This window comes from Hoplias malabaricus, chromosome 14, assembly GCF_029633855.1.
Source record: "Hoplias malabaricus isolate fHopMal1 chromosome 14, fHopMal1.hap1, whole genome shotgun sequence".
Lineage (NCBI taxonomy): Eukaryota > Metazoa > Chordata > Actinopteri > Characiformes > Erythrinidae > Hoplias > Hoplias malabaricus.
Genome location: NC_089813.1, coordinates 24115179 through 24137271, shown reverse-complemented (window position 1 = coordinate 24137271; position 22093 = coordinate 24115179). Strand labels below are relative to the sequence as shown.

Below are 22093 nucleotides of genomic sequence, written 5' to 3'. Positions count from 1 at the left end.
TTTTTATTATTATGGAATTATATGGGATTAAAACTAAGCTGTTTTTATTGTAGTAGTTTCTTAAGTAAATTAAGTCTGAGGTGTTCAAATTTGCGTTCCACTTGATGAGCTATATGTATATGTTAATAAAATATATAAATGTCGACAACAGTTTTTAAAGTTATTGTCCAAAAGAGAACAATGCAAAACAACAATAAACAAATATATACAGGGCATCATTAAAAATGCATTTTACCACGGCTGACGGTTTCGGAGCATGTTAATAGCGCCCTCTTCTGATATACTGCTATATTATTATCTTTTAGGCTAAACCAAAGCTTGAATATAAGTAAAATTATTCCTGGAAATGCCACTCGGCTGGCTCGGCAAATGACCAGAACCGATTAATGCCTCTGTACATGGTGTGGCTATGAAATACTTGTTATGAGAATTTAGCTCTGTAGGAAATTTAACCAAAGACATATTATCGTTTGTAATTGAGTTTTGTCCCCCCGCAGTCGCAGGAACATGGAATAGACCAAAACATGGCGGCCTCCACACTGCATCGCTGTGTCCTGTCTGTAAGGACTGTGAACAAATATTTGACTTCAAACTTCACTGGTGAGTTCTAGAAATTAATTTCATCAGGGGTTTTGTAATGTCCTGTTTTGTGCCTTATATTCTTCTTATTAAGTAACATTATTTCATTAAACTGAGCATGTCATTGTGACCAGTGTTGGTAGCATCTTTACTGTAAGGTTATTTGGAAGGTGGTTAAAACATCTCCAATAATTCGATATAAGAATGATGTATTAAGAAATGTCTTTGTTGAATTTTTAGACACTGTTTTTAACTTATAACGTTAGGGTAATTATCATCTTATTCTTTTAGGCTGATAGATTTTTCTTAGTTTATTAACTCCGTCAGACCTATTGTGTCTTTTTGCAGTCAGAAGATATCTACTTTCGGCATCATACACAGACACCAAAGTATGGGAACAAAGAGAAGGAGAGCCCCAAAACCTAGGTAGGTTCTCTTTCCACATGCTAAAAGCATAAATGTAATTGACAACGTTCACCAGGGGGCAGTGTTGTTTGTAGAATCCTTTACTAAATGTATTCCTTGTCCTTTTAATTTGTGAGAAAAATGTCTTGTACAAGTCCTCAAAAAAAAAAAATAAAATAAAATAAAAAAACATGGGCCTTAACATTTTACAGTATAATTTTTTAAAATATTAAAAGCTCACAACTGTAAAAGACATTCTCCTAACTGTTAACTTTCAAAACATAGTCAATTGATGGAACACAAAAAATATAATAGCAATGGAATATGGCAGTTGTGTTCATTAAATAAAAATACAGACTATGAACTCTTGAGGGTATCTCTCTCAAAGCAATTTTTTTTCTGAGAGGCTGCATTGTTGTAGTGTTACTGCCACTCAACTCCAGCATCTCAGGGTCCTGGGGTTGTTACCAGCCTTGCATAACTGTCTGTAAGGAGTGTGGTGTGTTCTCCCTGTATGTTCTCCTGCCTTGCACCCATTGATTCAGCTCTGAACACACCCTAACCCTTAACAGGGCGAAAAAGGTTACAGAAAATGTGAGAAAATTGAGTGTAGGCTAATTCATGGTTTCTTATTGTCTTACACAATCTTGTAAAATCTAAAATAGGCTGTCATACAATTCAGAATAGTTTGCCGACTGAACATAACCAGCTGACACTGGTTCAGTGTCAGAAAATTAATGCCATGTTAAAAATATATACAGTATATTTAAAACTGCACAATGATGAATTCAAACTTTGACAATAACTAGCCACTGAAGGAAGCATAAGAGGAAATATACACCAAACAACTTGTGAAAATATAAAAATACCTAGTGCAATATGCATAGTAGCAAGCTGACAAAAAGAGTTTGGGGGTTGTTTACAGCATCTCTGTATATAATACACCTTAATGTGTCTTTTTTTATAATACATGGAAATGTGACCATGTGGTTCAGCCAATTGTCCATATTTTGTAGTCTTTCTTTAAAGATACAGTTTTAAATATTTTTCAAAAAATTGTAAGCAGTAATATTTTTACATTTGAAGTACAAATCAGATGAATATTTGCTTTGAGTCACACTTCAGTACCAGAAATATTAAACATGCGTTAGGTTGAGATTTGGTGTGTGTTACTCTGATCACATTCTTTTCATGTCAAGCATGCAGCCTTTAAAAAGAAAGTCTTGTTAAGCGTTTTTTAACACCTCTGCTCTGAAAGGTCTCAGAGGCAAATATATTATATTACTTATGGTACAGAATGATAGTAGCAGATAATTAACTAACTTTCTTGCTTGGAAGACCTATCAAGTTTTGGTTGAATACCTTTATATTCACCCCATTGGTAAAATGAATTAAAAGTGACATTACAAAGTGTTTTTCTTTGTGCATTTAATTACAATTACATATTTCCAGCCAACACATCTCCAAATGTACTTTCTGAAGCTATAATACTTTAGTATAATTTATTAAATGAATTATTTATCTTGCTCTCTATTTCAGCTCAGCTGGCCTCTTTAATGGACAGGTGTTATGAGAAAAAGTTCCCAGTCAGTTCTCTTACAATATCTCGGGTGAGGGGGCACTAATACTCACTACACTCTGTTGCCTATATTTGATTCATTGTCTCATGCCATGCTCTGCTTTCACATTTTTTTTTCTTAGTGTTGTTTATTTTGTTATTTTGCAGTGATTATTTATGTTATGAGCTATGTTTTTTACACACACACACTCTTGTTTTGGAATCTCATTCCAAATGTCATTGAAAACATTAAAGCAGATATGTAGTCTGCGTTCTGCTAAACCTCTTATAGTTTGTTGACAGTATATGTTCAAGAGAGGAGATTGATCAAGCAGAATACTATCTTTATAAGTAAGTCCAACCCACATTTATGTCATTTCTAGCTCCAGTATATACATTCAGATCTCCAAAAGGAAAAGTGAAGCAGCACAAATATACAGTATCAATTCACAGATCTACTTGTGTTCCTAGGTTTCGCCACAGTCCAAACTGCTGGTACCTTCGGGACTGGACAGTCCACAGCTGGTTTAGGAAGTGTCTAAAATATGGAGCCAGAGATAAAGCACTGTACACACTCAAGAACAAGGTAGGGCTTTTGTTAGAAATCTGTGTTTTGAGAATAGACCATATTCCTACACAAAACTGTTATAAGTAGATTAGTAAACACTGCACTTTCAAAAATAACTTTGTATAGACTTGTATAGGCTGTTTAACACCAAACATGACACAAATAAATAAAACACACATGAGACATTTTTTTCCATGTCAAAACCCTGCATACTGAGTTGTTTGCATGATGAACAACACACTATTGGCAATGAAGCCTACAAGTGCAAATGTTAGAATTCTCTTCACAAACAGACAAATTGAGGCAATGGGTTAATATTTATTTGTGAAAAGTGAAAGTAGTGTGGAACTTGAAATCAACCAGAGGCAAGGGTATATTTTTAAATGTCTGTCAACAGTAGATTGCTAATTTTGACTGTTACCATGCCAGGGCCAGAGAAAGTAATGACTGATCGAGTGAGTTTATATTATCTGGAAACAGAGAGCATGTTCAGTGCCCAAGATTTAAAAGTAATTTTCTGTTTTGAATAAATCAATATGTGTATTGGTCTTATATACGTAATCGGACATACATATGATCCCTGTTTCTAGGTACAATTTGGAATGTTCCCAGATGAGTTCACCTTTAATATTCTGATTGACTCTTACCTGAAAGATGAAGACTACAAAGGTGTGGGTTTCAACAGAAAAAGTTGGACACTGATCATTCGAGTTTAGAGCTCTCATCTGTTTGATAGATGTCTTGCCAACAGTTTATATAAGTGAATGTTTGGATTATTTTTGTCATCACAGGAGCCTGCTCAGTTGTTGAGGAGGTGATGCTTCAGGAAGCTTTTGACCAACCCACCACACAGATATTATCACTTTATGCCCTGAGCAAATACTTGTCAACCAAGCCTGACCTCAGTGTATGTATCTCCAGTGCCATTATCTTAAGCTTTGAATATTTGATAAAGAACTGTTGATTTCAGATTAAACAAACTTGGAAAAATTGCCTGTTCGGAAACTTTATCTGGAGGACAATTTATGGGAGCGGAATGTTCAATGGATTTGGGAGGGGTCTAGGTTTAGGGGGTTTGTCTTGGCTGATTCCAGAGATTCTTTTTAAAGGATATCATGTCCTTGATTAATCATTGGTAATTTTTCATATAGTGGCCCATATTTAACTTTTGCATTGTATAAATTCCACTGTGTTGGGTGGGAATAAATCTTTGCCTTCTGATTCTGGACATTTCAAAGGCTGCTGTTCTTGCTTTCTTACAGCCATGAACAGCAAAACATTTTATTATTATCCCCACATTTTCCACTTTGATAACTTTGCTATAAACATTGTGCAGTAATATTTCTTATCACTCTTACATGGTTGGATAATATGAATGACAAATTATATATATATCACAGATTATGTTTTGGCCTCAACTACATTTTCCTCTCATTTCCCATTTCCTTTCAATTCTAAATCTCCATTCTGACTGCTGTGTACTTCAAGCTTAATTTCTGTCTTGGAAATAGGTCTTGACTATTTGTGCTTTTATATATTTAAAAGAAAAAAAAGGACCAGTGTAATTTTATTTGGCCCTTGGATTTTCTGTATTTGTCCCCTTTAAGTTGCAGCTGGAATAGTGTGCAAAATGATGGTATTTCCTAAGACCAGGGATATTGTTTTCTATGTGCAGTGGCTGGAAGAAAGAAACATTGGAGCATCTCTAATGCTGGCTGGACTGAAGCAGGAGAACACTGTTGGCCTTAGTTCTCACTTACTGGGTCATGCGTTCATTGGTGTGTATGAAGTGTGCTAAATAAAAACCTGCTTAAAGACTTGCAATGCCCTTAAATTTTCACAAGCCCATCATAAAAGGTGACAATTATGATTTTTTTTTTATCAAAAAAAAGGAGGTTTTCCCACCATTTGCTAGCTTTCAAGTCTGTTTCTGTGCTTGAAACCGGTCTAATGTGTTTACAAATCCCCAGTGTTAGTAAATGGCTTTAAAAAAAAAAAACAAAGTGTCTCGGTCTGGTATGCTAGGCTTTCTCATTCTCTGCCCATGGCAGAGCAAAGGCATCTGGGGTTATTTTTAGACTATGGAAAGAACTCCAAATATCGGAAGCATAAACTGAGATGAGGAATTTGCTCTATTCCTGCTCCATAGGTGGGTATTATTATTATTATGGGTAATTATTAATAAGTGGGACTTATTTTTGCTGTTTTGGATCACTTATTACTTAAGGTGGAAATGTCTCCAAACTTGTGAGAGGGCTAGCAGCATTACTAAGTGCTACAAAACTAAACAACTGGAGTTACAAATGAGTTTCTGTGATAATTCAAACAGTTAATAAAAACTTACAGAGAAGTTACATATCATCCTGTACAAATAAGTCCTTTTTTTCCCGTCAGATATACCATTCCTTTAAGAGATACAGAGCAAGCCAGAGAATTCCCCACAATTGTAGATGTCACCTTTAATAATGAACTAGTGGCTTATTGCACTATTAATTCTAAGTTATCAATTCAAACCACAATTCTTAGTTTTCATTGAAGAATAGAATGACTTTTTAAAGCTTGCTAAAGGCTGCACTTTTTATTTTAAACTTCTGTACATTAATGTTTTTGTTTTATTGAACATATTTATAAATGTCTGAAAATGTTAGTGCTGTTTTTTTTGTTTTGTTTTGTTCTTCAAAAACCCTTATTACATATGAGATCTTCATCAAAAAACATAATTTATTACTCCTCCCTTAGGTAAGGTGGAGATGGCCAGAGGAATTCATGCTGTATTTCACCAGATGCCCTTGATCTGGACCCCAGGCTATCTTGGCCGCTCCCTGGCAGTTATGGAGAAAGTGTGCTCTGATGCTGGAGATGTGAAATTATCCAAGGAAGTTGTGAGTATAAAGCAAACTCCCAAATTGCAAAGATTATATATGGAAGATATTTCTTAAGAAAGTCTGGAGAACCAAGGAGTTCTGCATATGTTTCCCTCCCTAGGGCAAAAATATTAAACAATAATAACAGCACTTAATATGTCATAAGAAATAGAGATTAAAACACTCATCTATTATTTTAATGCTTTTTATGAGTACATTAATTAGCACTTTCACAGCTACAGGGTCCTGGGGTTGTGGGTTCAATTCCCACCTCAGGGCACTGTCTGTGAGGTGTGCTTACCCTGTGTCTCCGTGGTTTCCTCACACAGGCTAAACACACATGCTGCTAGGTGGATTGGCTTATCAAAATGTGTGTGTGTGTGTGTGTGTGTGTATGTGTGTGTGTGTGTGTGTGTGTGTGTTGCCTATCCAGGTTGTATTCCTGCTTGAGCCCAGTGATTCTGAGCGCAAACCTGATCAGACTTAAGCAGCTTCAGAAAATTAATGAATGACTAATAAGCACTTATAATCTAAATATATATACACACTTATTTTTCATTTTTGTTTTTTCAGCTTGATTACTTACAGAAAATACTACATGAACTCTCTTCCACTCCTGCCTCTGTAACAACAGAAGAGAATACCACAGAAAATGAAGCCAGTGAAAGCATGGATGAAGATGATGAGCTTGAAAGAGCTAAACTACCACAGTACTTAACAAAGTTCAAGGTTGGTATCCGTGGTTTGAAAGGTTCAATTTGACAACTATAAACACAACACGTATTAATACAGTTTGGGGGTGAGATGGCCAGATCCAGAACTATTCAAAAAGGACAGGCCCTTGAGCTTTTTCCCCCCAAACCTCTTGAATCATATTCAGTAGCAATATCAATTTAAATCACATTTCAGTTGTGGAGCAAGTGAAATATGGAATTTAGTGTTTAGTGAGAGGAATTCACTGAACCATAAAATGTTTTCAATGCATAGACTGTTGTTTAAGCCACTGGACATTGATTGTTACACTGTTTGAAAAATATCAAATTACAGCTGAAATGTTGCTAAGATAAGTTTTTGTGGATTTTGCCAGTGTTAGGAAGCCGAATTATTTGAATGAAGTACAGTAAAGCATGCAGCATTGTCTACAGCTTTCTTACATTAAAGGAGAATTATTATCCCAATTTTTCCACAAGTTAACACAGTTACCTGGGGTCTTAATGAAATGTCTATGAGAACAGATGAAGTAGAACCATTGTTATGTAATTTATGAGTAAATTTCCCTAGTTGTTTTGCTCCATCTAACATTGTTTTTGCACAATAATCTCACACATAAATAGGTCCAGTAATGTGAATATAGATAATGAGATGAGGAAACTATTCTTAAGTTTTGCTGTCTATGTAAGATACACAGGATAAAACTTGTCATTCAATTATTTTTCAATGTTTTTGACTGGGTAGTTTTTCTTTCACAGTTTGTAGGTTGGTAGACCCCAGATTAATTTGATCCGGTAATAATTATAGTCTAATTTGATTCGGCCATGGTCATTGGTCTCCATTTCTGCAGATATTTATTCACATTTTTTATTTAGGATAATTGACTGTTATATCTTAAAGGTTAATATGTTACAAAAATTGCTACCTATAGTGTGGCGTCACATTTTTAAAATTACTTTTTAATTGTTTTTTTTTGGGGGGGGGGGTGGTTTATGGCTGAATTGGAAAGTAACCTTATCTCTCTCACGCTCTCTCCTCTCTTTCTCGGGCAGGAGCTGAGTGAGCACCTGCATGTGAAGGGAAAGTTAGACTCTGGCAGTCTGGAGACTCTTGCCTCACGGCTGGCTCAGGAGAACCTGAAAACCTGTGAGGAGTTGGATGTAGCCCGGTACCACAAAAGAGTGCAGGACTGGGAGGCTGAGCGTCAGCAGCTGGTGGTTAGAGAGAAAGAGATGAGAGAGAAAGCACAACAAGCACGCCTAGCCAGGCAAGCAGCCAGAGCAGCCCAGTAACACACCCATCATGGGCAGTCAAGAAGCGCTATTGTCTTTTTGTGTTTATTGTGTTGAGTCAACTTGAGCTTGAGATTGTATTTTTTTTTTTTTCCCCCTCAACTCCTGCAGTATAAATAAACCACAATTTGTCAACTCTCATATTTAGTCTGTGGCCATTCATGGTGTTTATGATATGATTCTGTAAGCTCAGAAACCTAGAGCAAACAGAAAAAAATAGCTTATATTTAGACCAGTTCTCCAAAGTGTGTGTGGTTAAAATTGTTTAAGTGAAAATAGATTAGTGGTCAAATATATTACTTTATTATAGGAAGGAGGGATTATTGTAAAACACCTATCTTTAATCTCATGGATTATGCAAGTCTTCTTCTGTACATTCTCTATATTCAACTCTTGTAGATGTTTCCTTTAATGTTCCTCAGGAATTTATAGGAATTGTCAGATCCTATCCATCGCAACTTCCTTTCTTTTGCACTAACAAGCCCCCGCATGTGCCTGTAGCATCTCAGTGCACACAAACACATTCTCCTTCTATTCCATAGTTATGAATACAGCCACATTTTTGTGGTACATGATAAAGACAAAAAATTATCATTGATTAGTGGGATTGTTTTTTTTTTTTTTTTTTTTTTTTTTGCGCCGGGGTCTTATCTACTGACTGCACTGAATGGGGTCCTTTGTCGGTATTTTCAATTGTTGCAGCAGGAGGTATTATCAGCTTGCCTTGTTGCAAAGAATGCCAGTACAGATGAATACAGCTGGGTTCACCACAGAGGTCCTGAAACAGTTTGGTGTGCATCAGTTGAATGGAACTAAGTTTTATATGACTACTAGTTGAGTATAATTTACAATATTACTATTACTTTATTATATGGGTGGCACGGTGGTGCAGCAGGTAGTGTCGCAGTCACACAGCTCCAGGGACCTGGAGGTTGTGGGTTTGAGTCCCGCTCCGCGTGACTGTCTGTAAGGAGTTTGGTGTGTTCTCCTTGTGTCTGCGTGGGTTTCCTCCAGGTGCTCCGGTTTCTCCCACGATCCAAAAACACACTCAGAAGTGTGTATGTGTGTGTTGCCCTGTGAAGGGCCCCCTCCAGGGTGTATTCCTGCCTTGTCCCCAGTGATTCCAGGTAGGCTCTGGACCCACCGCGACCCTGAACTGGATAAGCAGTTACAGATAATGAATGAATGAATGAATGAATGACAGAAATGGTTAACCCTCAACACATATAAATGCATAAATGACGATCTTTCCAGTGTGCAGAGATAAGTAATCAAATAAATCATGGAATTAGCCATGGAAGTCACAAGGTCTTTTCACAGACTATTGTTTAAATTATGAACAGTGATAAGAGTGATGTCTGCATTTATATCTATGAGAAATACATCAGTAATAGAAGTAGACAGTGGTCAGAAGCACAAATTCAGTACAGTAGGGCATTGTGTATGTATACAGATCATCAGTGACATTCAAGCCTCCTCTTTGTTTTATTGTTCATTTTATCTGCGCCACTGACCTTATCGGTGTACTTTGTAGTTCTACAATTAGAGACTAGTCCACCTGTTGCACTGCATAGTTTGTCAATGTCACTGCAGAGCTGAGAATGATTCACCATCTAAATAATACCTGCTCTGTGGCGGTTCAGAACAGGTTGACTACAGTTTTGTAATTATAGAACAGCAAAGTGCACCTATATGTTATTTGAGCTGATAAATAGGACAATGAATGTAGAAACAATTACGTTAAGTAGTTGCAGGAAAGTATTTGGTACAATGCTCCAGTTTTCAGCTCTCATTAGTATGTGGATGCTAATCAGATGTGCACATTATGAACACTTTTAATCTGGCTGACACTTGTCATAGGGCGTGTGGACTCCTTGCCTTACACCTACAGTTCATTTTTTATCTGAAAATCCATGATTAAATCAAAGGAATTAGAGAGAGTCATGTTTTAGGAGTAAGTGAGATGAAGAGCCAATTAGTGAAATATTGGAAAGCCTTTCCCATTTAATCTGATTTATAGTATAATGGTCTATTAAATCGGATGTTCTGCATATGCCTTAGGAACTGGTTTCATGTAACATCTCACAATATTTGGCCTTTCCCCAACTGACAGGTTCTAAATGAATCAGGAGCATTATGGGCCTTTTCATCCACTAATCACATTATGACGCAAGGTCAGTGTGAGTTTTAAATTGATTACAACATGTGGTGTGACTGAGATGGTATTTCAAACATGCTATATTTGGCTTTTAATTGACTGAAATGATTTATTACGCATGTTCCGGTGTATAACCTGAGACTCGCTGTCATGCAAGTCCACGCATGTGATGTCATAGCATGATGATCAGAAATAGAGCAAAAGGGCCTCTTCTTTATTATTAAAAACTGCTTTTGTTTTATTAATGGCTTTTTTCCCTACAATGCACCAGTATGAACTCTACAGGATCTACAGACTCAACAAGTGTGCTCATTAGAAAAGATGAATTTCTCTGGTGTTTCTTTTCCAACTTCCACTCTTGCTGATCAATAAACATTGCAGCTTATTGTTCTGATGGTCAAGAATGTTGAGTCTGGCTGTGAGCTCTTGCCATTTTGAGACCATTTCCTATTCCTTTTCAGTGATGACTCACTGTCAAATGTTTTTTTTTCCAGAGCCTTCATTTAAAAGAATGGAGTTTTGGAGGGGAAAAAATTCAATAACCCTGGTTTGTCTCAACAATCTTTCACTAGAACTTTGGCCTTACAAAGCAAAAACGTCTATACCACTAATTAGCATCTTGAAAACTGTATGCATAAATGATCAGATACTTGACTTGTGTAATTAACGATATAACTTTTCTTCTTTTTTTTTAAACAAAACTTTTTTAACCTCAATTGTTTGCAGAATTGTCTCTTCTAATGGAGGAGCAGTTCAAGATTGGAGATGTATAACTTAATCTGGAGTTTGTTAAGTCATAGAAAATGCTGATGCTTATGTTGATTTTACAGCAAGAAAGTAATCTCAAGCATACTGCTGAGGAGATAAGACATACATAAGCCAATGTGTCTATATGAATGTTTTTGAGCCTGTTAGAAACATAATAATCTTGACTGATTTTTAAGACAGTGATTAGAAATAATAAGGGCAAAAGACAGATAGCAAAGATTTTATTTGAGTCTTGAGGGTTTTGTGTTCTTTTCAATATGTCTTCTTTTAAGCTGAAGAAAAAATAGCTGTGTTTACTGGATATTAAATAAATGAAAGCAGTGTACAGCAGTGTATTTTCAGTTTGATTTTTTAATTTTTTTGGATGGTATGGCATCCACCTGGATGTGACTTGGCCACGTAATGATGGCCCTTGTCTGGCAAACGGCTCTAGGCTGCTCATAAACTGTAATTTGTCACAATATGTGGGCCAATAAACTGGATTATGGGCCATCAGTATGCCAGATTAAATTTGTTACCTGGGACAAAGTGACAGCGACGGATTTGCCTCAATCTGTTTCTATCTTTAGTTGGGGATGTAATTGTTTGACAAGTATCCTCATATCTAAGCTAACATGCAACACGCTATAGTAAGCTTTCTTAAGGTTCAGGCAGCGCCTAGCGTTAAAGTGCATTGTAAATGTAAATGTATATGCACAATTTTTAATCTTAAAAACACTGCAGGATGAAAGGTTGGAATGGGAACGATTATTTTGCGCTGGGCCCACCAGCCAACAAATGTGTCTCCACATGCTGGCAGCTATAAAGGCGTAATTGTGCCCCAGTCTAGGTAGCTCTTAAGTTTATAAATAGAACAGCCTTCGGCAGAACAGAAAGACCAGAATGATAAACTGAAACCTTGCTTACCTTCATGATGGAGCTTGGCTCTCTGTCAGTCGCGGCATTACACAAAGCAACATCCAAGTTCCAAAAGGCCTGAAAGACGGTGCATAACTGTGGCTTTCAGAAAGTGTTCATTTTTTTCAATGTATTCCTATATATTCTTCAGATGTTTACATAATAAACCATCTAAACATGGTAAAACAAATGATGTAGTAAACCAAATTTGGCTCGCGGTCAATTAGCCTGTTAGCTGTGGCAAGTTCAAAACTCTACATGCATGCTCTGTACAGGCACGTTTCTGGTGCCCTTGTCCCCTTGTTACCTTTCTTACATAATTGAGGGTTGACATAACAGGAACACACCAAGCCACACACTCAGCAGTTGCTTTGACGAACATACTTCAGTAATTGAACACTTGAACACTGCGAGGGCATTCAGGTTCTATGCATGCTGCACCATGTCACAGCACAGCAGTGTTTTCTTTGGATTTATTTTTATCAACTCAATAGCTGTTTTTTTAAGCTGAAGAATGGTTGTACTTAAAATGGTCGATTTTAAAGACGATTTTGCAAAGGGTTTTACACTTTCACATAGTGGTGTCTTAAGACACTTTTGGCATTGGTAGTGGTACTATTTGTTTTAGTGGCCACTCCATTAATCATTGTCTTTGAGATCGGGGAAGTTAAGGACATCACACCTGCTTTAATTGTTACTTTTCTAAATATGCATTAGCAAAATTTCTAATATTGATGAAACTCTCCTAGTGTCCATTTAAGTCAGTCTGGACTCTGTACCTTAAGGTATTTTGCTGTTTAAAAGGCTATATTTCTGCCACTGGCTTTAAGAATATGTTCTTGGTAATGATATTGGAATAGAAAAATAGTCCATATTTAGAAAAGCTGCTAATAAAGACATCACTCAGTAATTACAATGAAATATGAAAACAAGTTGTGTGCACTTTTAAAACAGATGCCACAGTTTTCTTGAGCAATATATATAATATATAATTTTTTATCATTCATTCATTGTCTGTAACCGCTTATCCTGTTCCAGAGCCTACATGGAAACACCCTTTTGAACACTTTTAGACACTTTTGATTCACAAATTCACCTACCAACTTGTGTTTTTTGGACCGTGAGAGGAAACCGGAGCACCAGGAAGAAACCCATGCGGATACAGGGAGAACAAACTAAACTCCTCACAGGTCCCTGGAGCTGTGTGACCACAAATTTACCTGCCTCATAACCTTTTACCCCCCCCCCCCCCCCCCAACGTTTGAAATGTATTCGTTTTTATAATATTTTAAAGGCCAACAGGGTCTTACACTTAAAGTTTTACCACATTTAAAGTGAAGGTTCTTCACACTTATATATGGAATTTAAAAAGGGGGATGGGGGAGTAAAAATGCTTCTCCTTTAGCAAATATTTCCAACACTGAGCAAAATTAAATTAAAATCTAAAAAGTACAAACGTTAAAACTAAATGATGTTTTGAATGCACTTCATTTAAATATGAACATAGGTTACATATTCTGACAATATAATCAAAACATAATCACTGTTTTTCATTTCACTTATATCTGTAAATCAAGAACTGTACTGATTTAATCTTTTTTATGTGGAATCAATATGCACAGCTACAAACCCTATTTCCAGAAAAGTTGTGATATTTTATAAAATGCAATAAAGTTCTCTTGATCCTTTTTTTAACAAACAAAAGTACAAAGATTTTCAGTGCTTCCACTGACCAATTTGGTGTTTTGTAAATATGAACAAATTTAAAATCTAACGCCTGCAACACATTAAAAAAAATGTTGGGATAGTGGCAAAGTAATAGTGAAACATTTATAGACAATTCATGTTACACTTTTAGCAGATGAAAATAAAAAATATGAAAGGAACATTCACCAAAGGCTCAGTCATTGAAAGCAAAAACAGTTTGTTGCTCATCACTTTATGCCAAACTTAATGAGAGAATTTTCTAACATATTAAACAGAGCATTTTTCAATGCACTTTAATGCTACATAGATAAATAGAGCCACGTGGGCTTGGGAGCACTTAAAAAAACAGCTGTCACTTAACAGTCCACCACAGCATGAATAAATGCATCCTGAAACTCTATAATGCGAGTAGAAGGCCATAACTCTGTTCAATCCCAAAACCTCATTTGGGATGATCCAAAAGAAAGTAAAAACAGGTGCTGTGGTTAGAGGAGTCTATGTTTCAGCTTGTTTTCATGAAAAAATTTCATGAATTCATTTTTACCCTGCTACTGACAAAAGGAACCATCCAGGCTGATATCGCCAACAGGTACAAAAGCCAACATCTCTCATGGTCCTGATCATTAAAGATCCTCACAGGACCCCCATAGATCAGGTATGATTTGCGGTGGTATGTTAGTGTGTGTTGAGCTGATATGAGGGGGTTAGATATAGCAGTGCTGTGGGGCACTCACTGACTATTATATCTGACATACCTTGCTGGCCACTTGTAGATGTAAAGTGATAGATATTAACTCATCTACTGCTGCAAAATGTTGATCTAAAATGAAAATCTGTTGATGTAATCCCTTGCTGAACTTTGTGTAGGTTGACTATTTAATGGTCACAGAGATGGTGTTGACTGAGTATATTAGCTGATGACCTACTCTCAGTCCAGCAGTAATACTAAGGTGTTTAAAACTCCAGAAGGCCTTCTGTGTCTGATCCATTTGTACCAGTGCATACCACTCTTGCCTACCTCTACCTCAGTACTGCCGTGATGAGAATGGTTCATCAACCATGGTGTTTCTGACCACTGAAGAACTAATAAAGAATGCAGAGCAGCAGACAGTCTGCAATTCTCTATTCAAAATGCACAAATATGCTAAATGGAGCTGGTGAAATGAGCAAAGAGTGTAAAATATTAGAATGTGTAACTTATTTTTCAGGCAGTTTATTTTATTTCTAAAAAAATCATCCTAGAAAATATTTGCAGATAAAGCTCCAGAGGAAATGGCTTGATAATATTAGCCACGACAAAGAGCAATGAGGCATAGCAGCAAAATTAAATTTACCTGTCGTTTATACCTCGACCCTCCACCACTGACTGCGCTTGTTCACGAAATCAGAGGCGGGGCGGGATTTTCAACGCCAGTGTCCTGAGTTCCCGTGCACTGAAAACGACCCCTGAAACAGAGCAAAGAGCACTAACGTAGAAGTATCTATTACTTCGGTGTTTTCTCACTACGGTCCCACCCGAGACAGCAGGACCCAGCCGCAGGACCTGGTAATTCCTCCGCGCGTAAAACCTGGAAAGCTTTGAGAAACACGGCAGCGCCCGACGGAGCTTCGGTCTCAAACACGCGACGCTCTGCTGCTGGTTCTGACATGTTGTGTCTCAGTGGCGGTCTTTATCAGCGCGTGTAACTCCGTAAACCCGCCAAGGTGTGTTGCTTCAGTGAAATACAGCGATTCGTCGGATATATTTTTGAGAAAAGATGTGAGTAAAACCTAGCCTAGCATCTTCCTCATTGGCTCCTGGTGTCGTCTATTTACATGTGGTTTAACTTCTTTCCCACACGTTTCCCACCTTGTCTCGTGCAGTCGTTGTTTACTTTCAAACAGAGAAAAATCTAATTCACAACCGCAAGTGCAGTGAAAACATATTTTAATTTACTAGTCTTAATATCACCGCTTAAATTCATTCGTGTTGTTACTTATTATATCAGTAGAACAGGACTGAAATCGACAAGAGATAAATACGACGGTCAAAACCCTGGAGCTGAATTGTAATTGTCTTAGGTTTTAAACCATAACACGGAGATTAACTGCCTGTAGACCAGTCAGGAGCAGCCAAACACTGCGCTACTAGACAAAACTATTGAATGTAAAAGACAGTCTGGCAGAAAATGTTCAACATTCAAGTTTCAAGCCAAAAAAAACAATGGATATTCTTGTATTTTGGCCAAAATTACAAGCTTGGGCCTTAGATCACTGTCTAAATAATGGTCAGAAAAGCGGTAAAATGTTTAAAAGTGCGATTAGGGCGAAAGGTCACGATTGTTAGAGTTTGTGTGTGTGATTTACTTGAACGTTCACGAGAGTTCCAGAGCAGCGGCTGAACACGGCTGCGTGGGACCACGTGACGCACCGTTTATTAAACGTAAAGGCATCTGGACTTAAGTGGACTTTAGTGACATAAAGACACTATCTGGACTGACCCCAAATCGTATCCATTTCAACATGAACAGCAGCAATGACATAAGCCCGAGCGCGTTCCCGCGGCGCATGGAGCCCACCATCCCGGTGGTGATGTTCATCTTCGGAGTAGTGAGCAACGTGATCGCCATCGCGGTGCTGTGCCGGTCTCGGCGCGAGCAGAAGGAGAGCGCATTCTATACGCTGGTTTGTGGCCTGGCCGTCACCGACCTGCTGGGCACGGTGCTCGCGAGCCCCGTCACCATCGTGACGTATGCGAAGGGCGCGTGGCCCGCCGGGGACGCGCTCTGTCAGTATTTCGGCTTCGTGCTGCTCTTCTTCTCGCTCGCGGGTCTCAGCATCATTTGCGCCATGTCCGTGGAGCGGTACGTGGCCATCAACCACGCGTACTTCTACAAGCACCGCGTGGACCGGCGACTCGCAGCGCTCGCGCTGCTTGCTGTGTACGTGTGCGACGCCCTTTTCTGCGCACTGCCCGCCGCCGGGTTCGGGCGCGTGAAGATGCAGTACCCACGGACGTGGTGCTTCCTCGACTGGCGCACGAACTCAAGTGGCCACGCGGCCTTCTCTTACATGTACGCGGGTGTCAGCTCCGCGCTCGTGCTGTGCACCGTCGTGTGCAACGTGCTGGTGTGCGGCGCGCTCGTAGCCATGCACCGCAGGCTCGTGCGCAGGACGTCGCTGGGCGCCGAGCCGCGCGGCAGCAGTAGCAGCAGCAGCACCGGGAGCAGGAGGAGCGGCAGGAGACTGGCCGCCGCCGAGATACAGATGGTCATCCTGCTCATCGCCACCTCAGCCGTGGTGCTCATCTGCTCCATACCGCTGGTCGTAAGTGTCACAGTCCCGGGTTTTCGGGGTTGGGGGGAGGAGGGGTAAACTGAAACCGCACTTAAAATGATGGTTCTACAAGTGTTTCTTAGTAAAGGAAATAGTTCTATATAGACCCCAGAACACTTGGAGAACCTTTTCCATTATTAAAGGACTCTTTGCATCATAAAGGTGTTCTTCAGAGGGTTCTATAGCATTCTTAATAAAGGAGTTTTATATGGCAACAGAAATGGTCCTTCTACTGTAACAATCTTGACATCATAACAATAGAAGAACCCTTGTTGGTGCTATATAGAAGACTTTCTGAAAAGTGTTATATAGAACCATCTATCACATTCACCATCAATCTGAAGAACACGTTCACAATGCATATAACCTTTTAGTTGTGCAAAATGTAAAAAAAGTAATTATGATTCTGTATAGAGCCATTTCTTTTAACCCTTGAAGTTCGGTCATTTTTAGGACTATACCATGACAATAGTAATATTAAGTGTTTGTTAGTACTGGGCAAAGTTTTCTTAGAAGGTGATTGTATCCTCATTGAACACTGAAGGAGCTCTACCAGCCCTATGTCCAAACGGTACCCTAAGGTCCAGCTGTGAATTTTTGATGTGTTTTATGCCAAAAAAATGGCAGACTTGACTTTTTCATAATATTAAATGTTTTTTTTTCACTAATTTAATCTTACATATTCTAGCAGTTGTCATAAACAGTTGTGTATACATAACTGTGTTCTACTCATTCATCATCGATCAATTTATGACTGGAGGGCCACCTTTTTGCAGGTATTAGGTTATTTTAGTGAGAAATTGGACATATCACAAAGGCTTGTGGGCTGCAGTTTCATAACTGTTTCACAGCAGGGTGGACTTACAAGATGTTTCCAATAATGTGGCCAGGGGGTAATCATTTGCTTGTTGTTGCAGTGGTGAGGGTTTAAATCTAGCAAGAAATTCAAAACGTGAGTATATGGGATTAAATACTAAATCATGAGAAGCAGAGAAGAGCAGAAAAAATTTTAGTAATTAGTAGAAGTTGTAAAGTACTTATTTCACTATAGAAACACAGGGAGTATATTCATTTTCTGTCAGCATAATAACTGAAGTGTGTTCAGTCCTTTTAATCTTAAGGTGTTGGTTTGGAGGGCTGAGAGAATCACAACTGCAGATCCTTTTGAGTAACAGAAATTAATTCAGATTGTCTATCAGGAAGTATGTCATAAAAGCCTTAGCCTTTCCAGTCATGGAGTTTTTAATGTGGTAATGATATGAATCTCAAAGGTTCTTATCATAAAATAAAACAGTTGTGTTGGAAGATGTGCAGATGTGCCCGTAACCAAACATGGGCCTGGAGGTGAAGACCTAAGAAGTGCTGCAGAATGCAGCAGTCTTAGCTTTGACCCTGTCATTGGGACATCACTGGTTTGACCTGGTGATGCCCCAGACATTTTGCGGCTGGGAGTCCTAAAGAGCTCAGCTGGCCTCTTGCTCTCTCTGAGTGGGTAAGTTGGAGCACCTTCTCCCACCATCAGTCAGCGTCATGCTAGCCAGGGTATCTGTTTGATGACGTAACAGATCTTCTTGGCAGTTGGCTTATGTGTGCTGTTTTAGCAGCAGTTCAAAAGAGGCAATGCCTGGTTTAAGATGTCTTGGAGGAAGCATGTGCTTGCCTCACCCGCCGGGGTGGTAGAATGGGGCGACTGGGGGAGTCTTAGCTAAGTTGTGGAACTGGCAATGAATACATTGAGGAGATAGTTAGGTACATTTAAAAAGGTCAAAGAAAGAAAGGGGAAATCTGAATGAAAAGTGCAGTGCTATTGCCTTAGATTTAGCCCAATAGACATGCTGAGAGAATGATGAAGAGTATATTATGCAAACATAGATTAACAGATGCTTCCAAAGCTACTAAAATGGCAAAAAATCAACATTTTAAAGTGCAAAGTTAGACCTTTGCTACCACTATTTTTAAAGCAAACTGGGCACTGTATATTTTTGTTTTCAAACCACCCCATTATCACTGGGTTTCTATCCACATTCCTACAATTCTACAATATCTCCCCTGCAGGTACAAGTGTTTGTCAACCAAATATATAAGGTTCCAGTGGAGAAAAGGTTGGACAAAAACCCAGATCTCCTGGCTGTCAGATTTGCTTCAACCAACCCCATTCTAGATCCTTGGATCTACATCCTACTGAGGAAAGCGGTGCTCCAGAAGCTAATAGAAAACATCAAGTGCCTGTTCTGCAAGATTGGTATTCAGGGACATCAGAGACAAAGCAACTTCAACTGTGTGGAAGGCCAGCAGGTGTCCTCCATCATGTCCAGAGAGTCTCCATCACTTACATCTCATGATCTCAAAGAAGTAACAAGCACCTCCCAGACTCTTCTTTATCTCCCTGAAGCCAATGAGGTCTGCCTAGGCACATGTCATTTAAGCCAGTGTGACTCCTGCCCATCTGTAGACCACTCCTGTAAAGACAGCAGTTCAGAATCCTCTAACAGGAGCAGTCTAAATAGTGAGGCAGCAACATGCCCAAGTGATGATGTCATGAACAATGTTACTCAGACTTCTTCCTGTAAAGATCAGCCTCTTCATGTGACTTTAACTAATGTGGCTTTCCAGGAGAAAAGTATTTAATGTCATGGTCAATATTTCGGCCAAAAGTAAACACAGTTTCCATCTTACTTCATATATAGTTGATCAGCCAAGACACGTTACCTGGTTTCAATTTGAACCTGAGCTATAAAGATAAAGTAGTTGACAAGTAATGGAAGTTTCTATCTGACGTTGTTAAGTAATCTAAAATTGTCTTTATTGTAGCTTCTGAAGAAATGTTTCTTTAATGATGTCCTTTAGGAAATTAATTCTCAGCATTTAACCCCTCTGTGATAGCACAGACACACACAAGGGGAGCTTCTTTAACCTGGATCAGTTTTTGGGGTGGATTGCTTTTGCCTGTAATTAATATTTTACAGTTTCAAAATTTGTAATCACATCACAGTCACAGACTTAATAAGAATTATTATTTTTGTTACCAAACTTTTAACAGGTAAATAGAACATTAATGTTGTGTAGATTATTCATGACAGTCCTTGTGTGTAATTTGAAAGTGTTTGCTTCATGCAACAGCTAACTGTGAGGTCTTGATTATGAACGTAAGCAAAGTGGAGCAATGCCAGGAAAAGGCATTGAATCAAACCAGTCCAAAACCAATAGATAAAGATCAACCGCACCTACACAAGCCAGACTAGACTTTCATTCAGAAGCAGATTTGTAAGGGTTACAAGACTTCATTTGAAACCAGCTGTTTTTGGTTTCTTTCTAATGGCTTGTATTTCAATTTGTAAAAATAACAACATATAACTTTTACACTGGTGTAAACGGCAGTGTCATGTTCAAATGAAAGGAGAGTGTTATGCAGTTTTTTTAAGTAGAGGTAATCTCACCATAATTTGAAAGATTTCTAATGACACAAAAACTCTTTATAAAACATTACCTTCCACGTAAACATTAAATAATAATCAATCCTGTGTCACAGTTAACCTGGTAGAAATCAGTCTAAATGCTGTAGAGTTTATGGAAGTAATTAGTTAAAAGAACAATTAAGTGTCTTGCAAAGTGTTAACTAATAAACTTGCAGTTCGGTAAAATCAAAATAATTTTTTTAAAACCCTATTTTGTTCTTTTTACAGAATATCAGTACCTTGTAGCTCCAGTGCAAACACAAAGAAGCAAGTTTTTGATTTAAGACATGTCTTGGCTGATTTACTATTTTTAAAATGAAGGGGAAATGATGTGAAATATATTTCTGTCCAAATCTTTTCTTGAAAATACTTAACCCTTAAATGCATGGATGATTTGCAGGCTGTTTATACATAACACAGGTAATTAAAACCTCAAACAAAAATCCAGAACAGACTTAAGGAATGTTTTTAATCTGTTGCAAGCATGATTGTTTTAAAATGTTATTATATAATGTGTGTAAGTTATTTGAGAAAATCAAGTAAAGGGGATTTGAGATAATAGGTTTCTAGTGAGACATTGTATGCATTTAAGGGTTAAAGATATTTGATATTTAGAGATTTCGTTCAAGAAAATGCTTTTGTACAATTGTACCATTAATGGTAGCTGTGAAATGTTCTGTGTGAAGTTCTGATTCAGATTTCTATATCAGTAGCCTTAAGCCTCTAACTTCTGCTGCTCTACAATCCATAATTACACTCAAGTTTGTTTATGGACCCTGATGAATGCTTTTATGTATTATGATTTTATGCAACTTGTTTAGCAGAAAACCAATATGTGAGCCACATAAGTAGCCTAGCAGTAGCATTTCTCAAAGGATATTTAGGAGGGGTCAGGTCAGGTTGACAGAAGACTACACTAAAAACCTCCCCATGTACAAAAAGCAGTGAAGTCATGTTTATTTTTCCAGCAGAGTTCAAACTGGTCACATCATGATCAACAGCAATCCCCGCAGGAAATAACCTAGCAGAATATGTTTTCCTTTAAATTTTGGAGTGGCAGATTTTGAGAGCGTCCCACTTCCCAAAGAACTGTTAGCTTTTGGGGTGAATAAATAAATGTGATCTGTGACCTGCATTCGAAATATTTAAGCCTCAACAAGCATTTCAATGGCTGGACAAACATGAGGCATACCTTCAGAAAGTGTGCTTGAGAAACGTAAACTTTATGGGGGGTGAGGGTTGGGAGGGTATGTGAAAATTTGTAAATACATACTGTGGACTTATTCCATTTAATTGTACTTTACATTAGACCTTTACAAACTTAAAACACTGTTTAACAGTTTCTCACTGTTTTAAAAGTATTGAATTGCCCAGGTTTTGTTCATTATGTAACAGTCACACTGTGTTAAAAAAAGAACAGAATATAAGTTTATTTTCAAAGGCTGGAATTTTTTTCTTTGTAAAACGGTACGACACATGCACATGTGCACATAAACACATACACAAAAGATAAGTAAAACAGTAGTTTCCCATTTCATTCAGTCCTGCTTTAACTTTGCCAACTTTGATTAACTCTGCCTTCAAAACAGTACAACAAATAAAGTTTAGCCTATACAAAGGGAAGTGGATAACTGACCCCTTTGTATCATTTTTTGGCTCTCCTACTGTTTTTTGTAGCACAGGAGTCAAATTCTGAACAGCCACGAGACTGCGATGAAATTGATGTGAAGTGGAAAATAAACTAGAAATATCCAAGTTAACTAGAAGATTGAGCGTAAGCAGTTCCTTGACATAAGGAAATTTTTGGTATTATTGG

The 22093-nt window shown here is 38.1% G+C and overlaps 2 protein-coding genes across 2 annotated transcripts; both read left to right on the top strand.

The window, feature by feature from the left end:
• The first annotated feature begins 308 nt into the window (after positions 1-308).
• mrps27 (mitochondrial ribosomal protein S27) lies at positions 309-8107 on the top strand. The gene is made up of 12 exons (XM_066644049.1): positions 309-401; positions 498-600; positions 928-1005; positions 2524-2594; positions 2835-2893; positions 3014-3128; positions 3701-3779; positions 3902-4017; positions 4786-4888; positions 5850-5992; positions 6548-6703; positions 7738-8107. Exons 1-12 carry the CDS (start codon positions 387-389, stop codon positions 7975-7977), a joined length of 1278 nt encoding a protein of 425 aa, XP_066500146.1. The 5' UTR covers positions 309-386; the 3' UTR covers positions 7978-8107.
• Positions 8108-14935: 6828 nt separating this feature from the next.
• Positions 14936-21503, top strand: ptger4a (prostaglandin E receptor 4 (subtype EP4) a). The gene is made up of 2 exons (XM_066644544.1): positions 14936-16813; positions 18878-21503. Exons 1-2 carry the CDS (start codon positions 16010-16012, stop codon positions 19448-19450), a joined length of 1377 nt encoding a protein of 458 aa, XP_066500641.1. The 5' UTR covers positions 14936-16009; the 3' UTR covers positions 19451-21503.
• Positions 21504-22093: the final 590 nt, after the last annotated feature.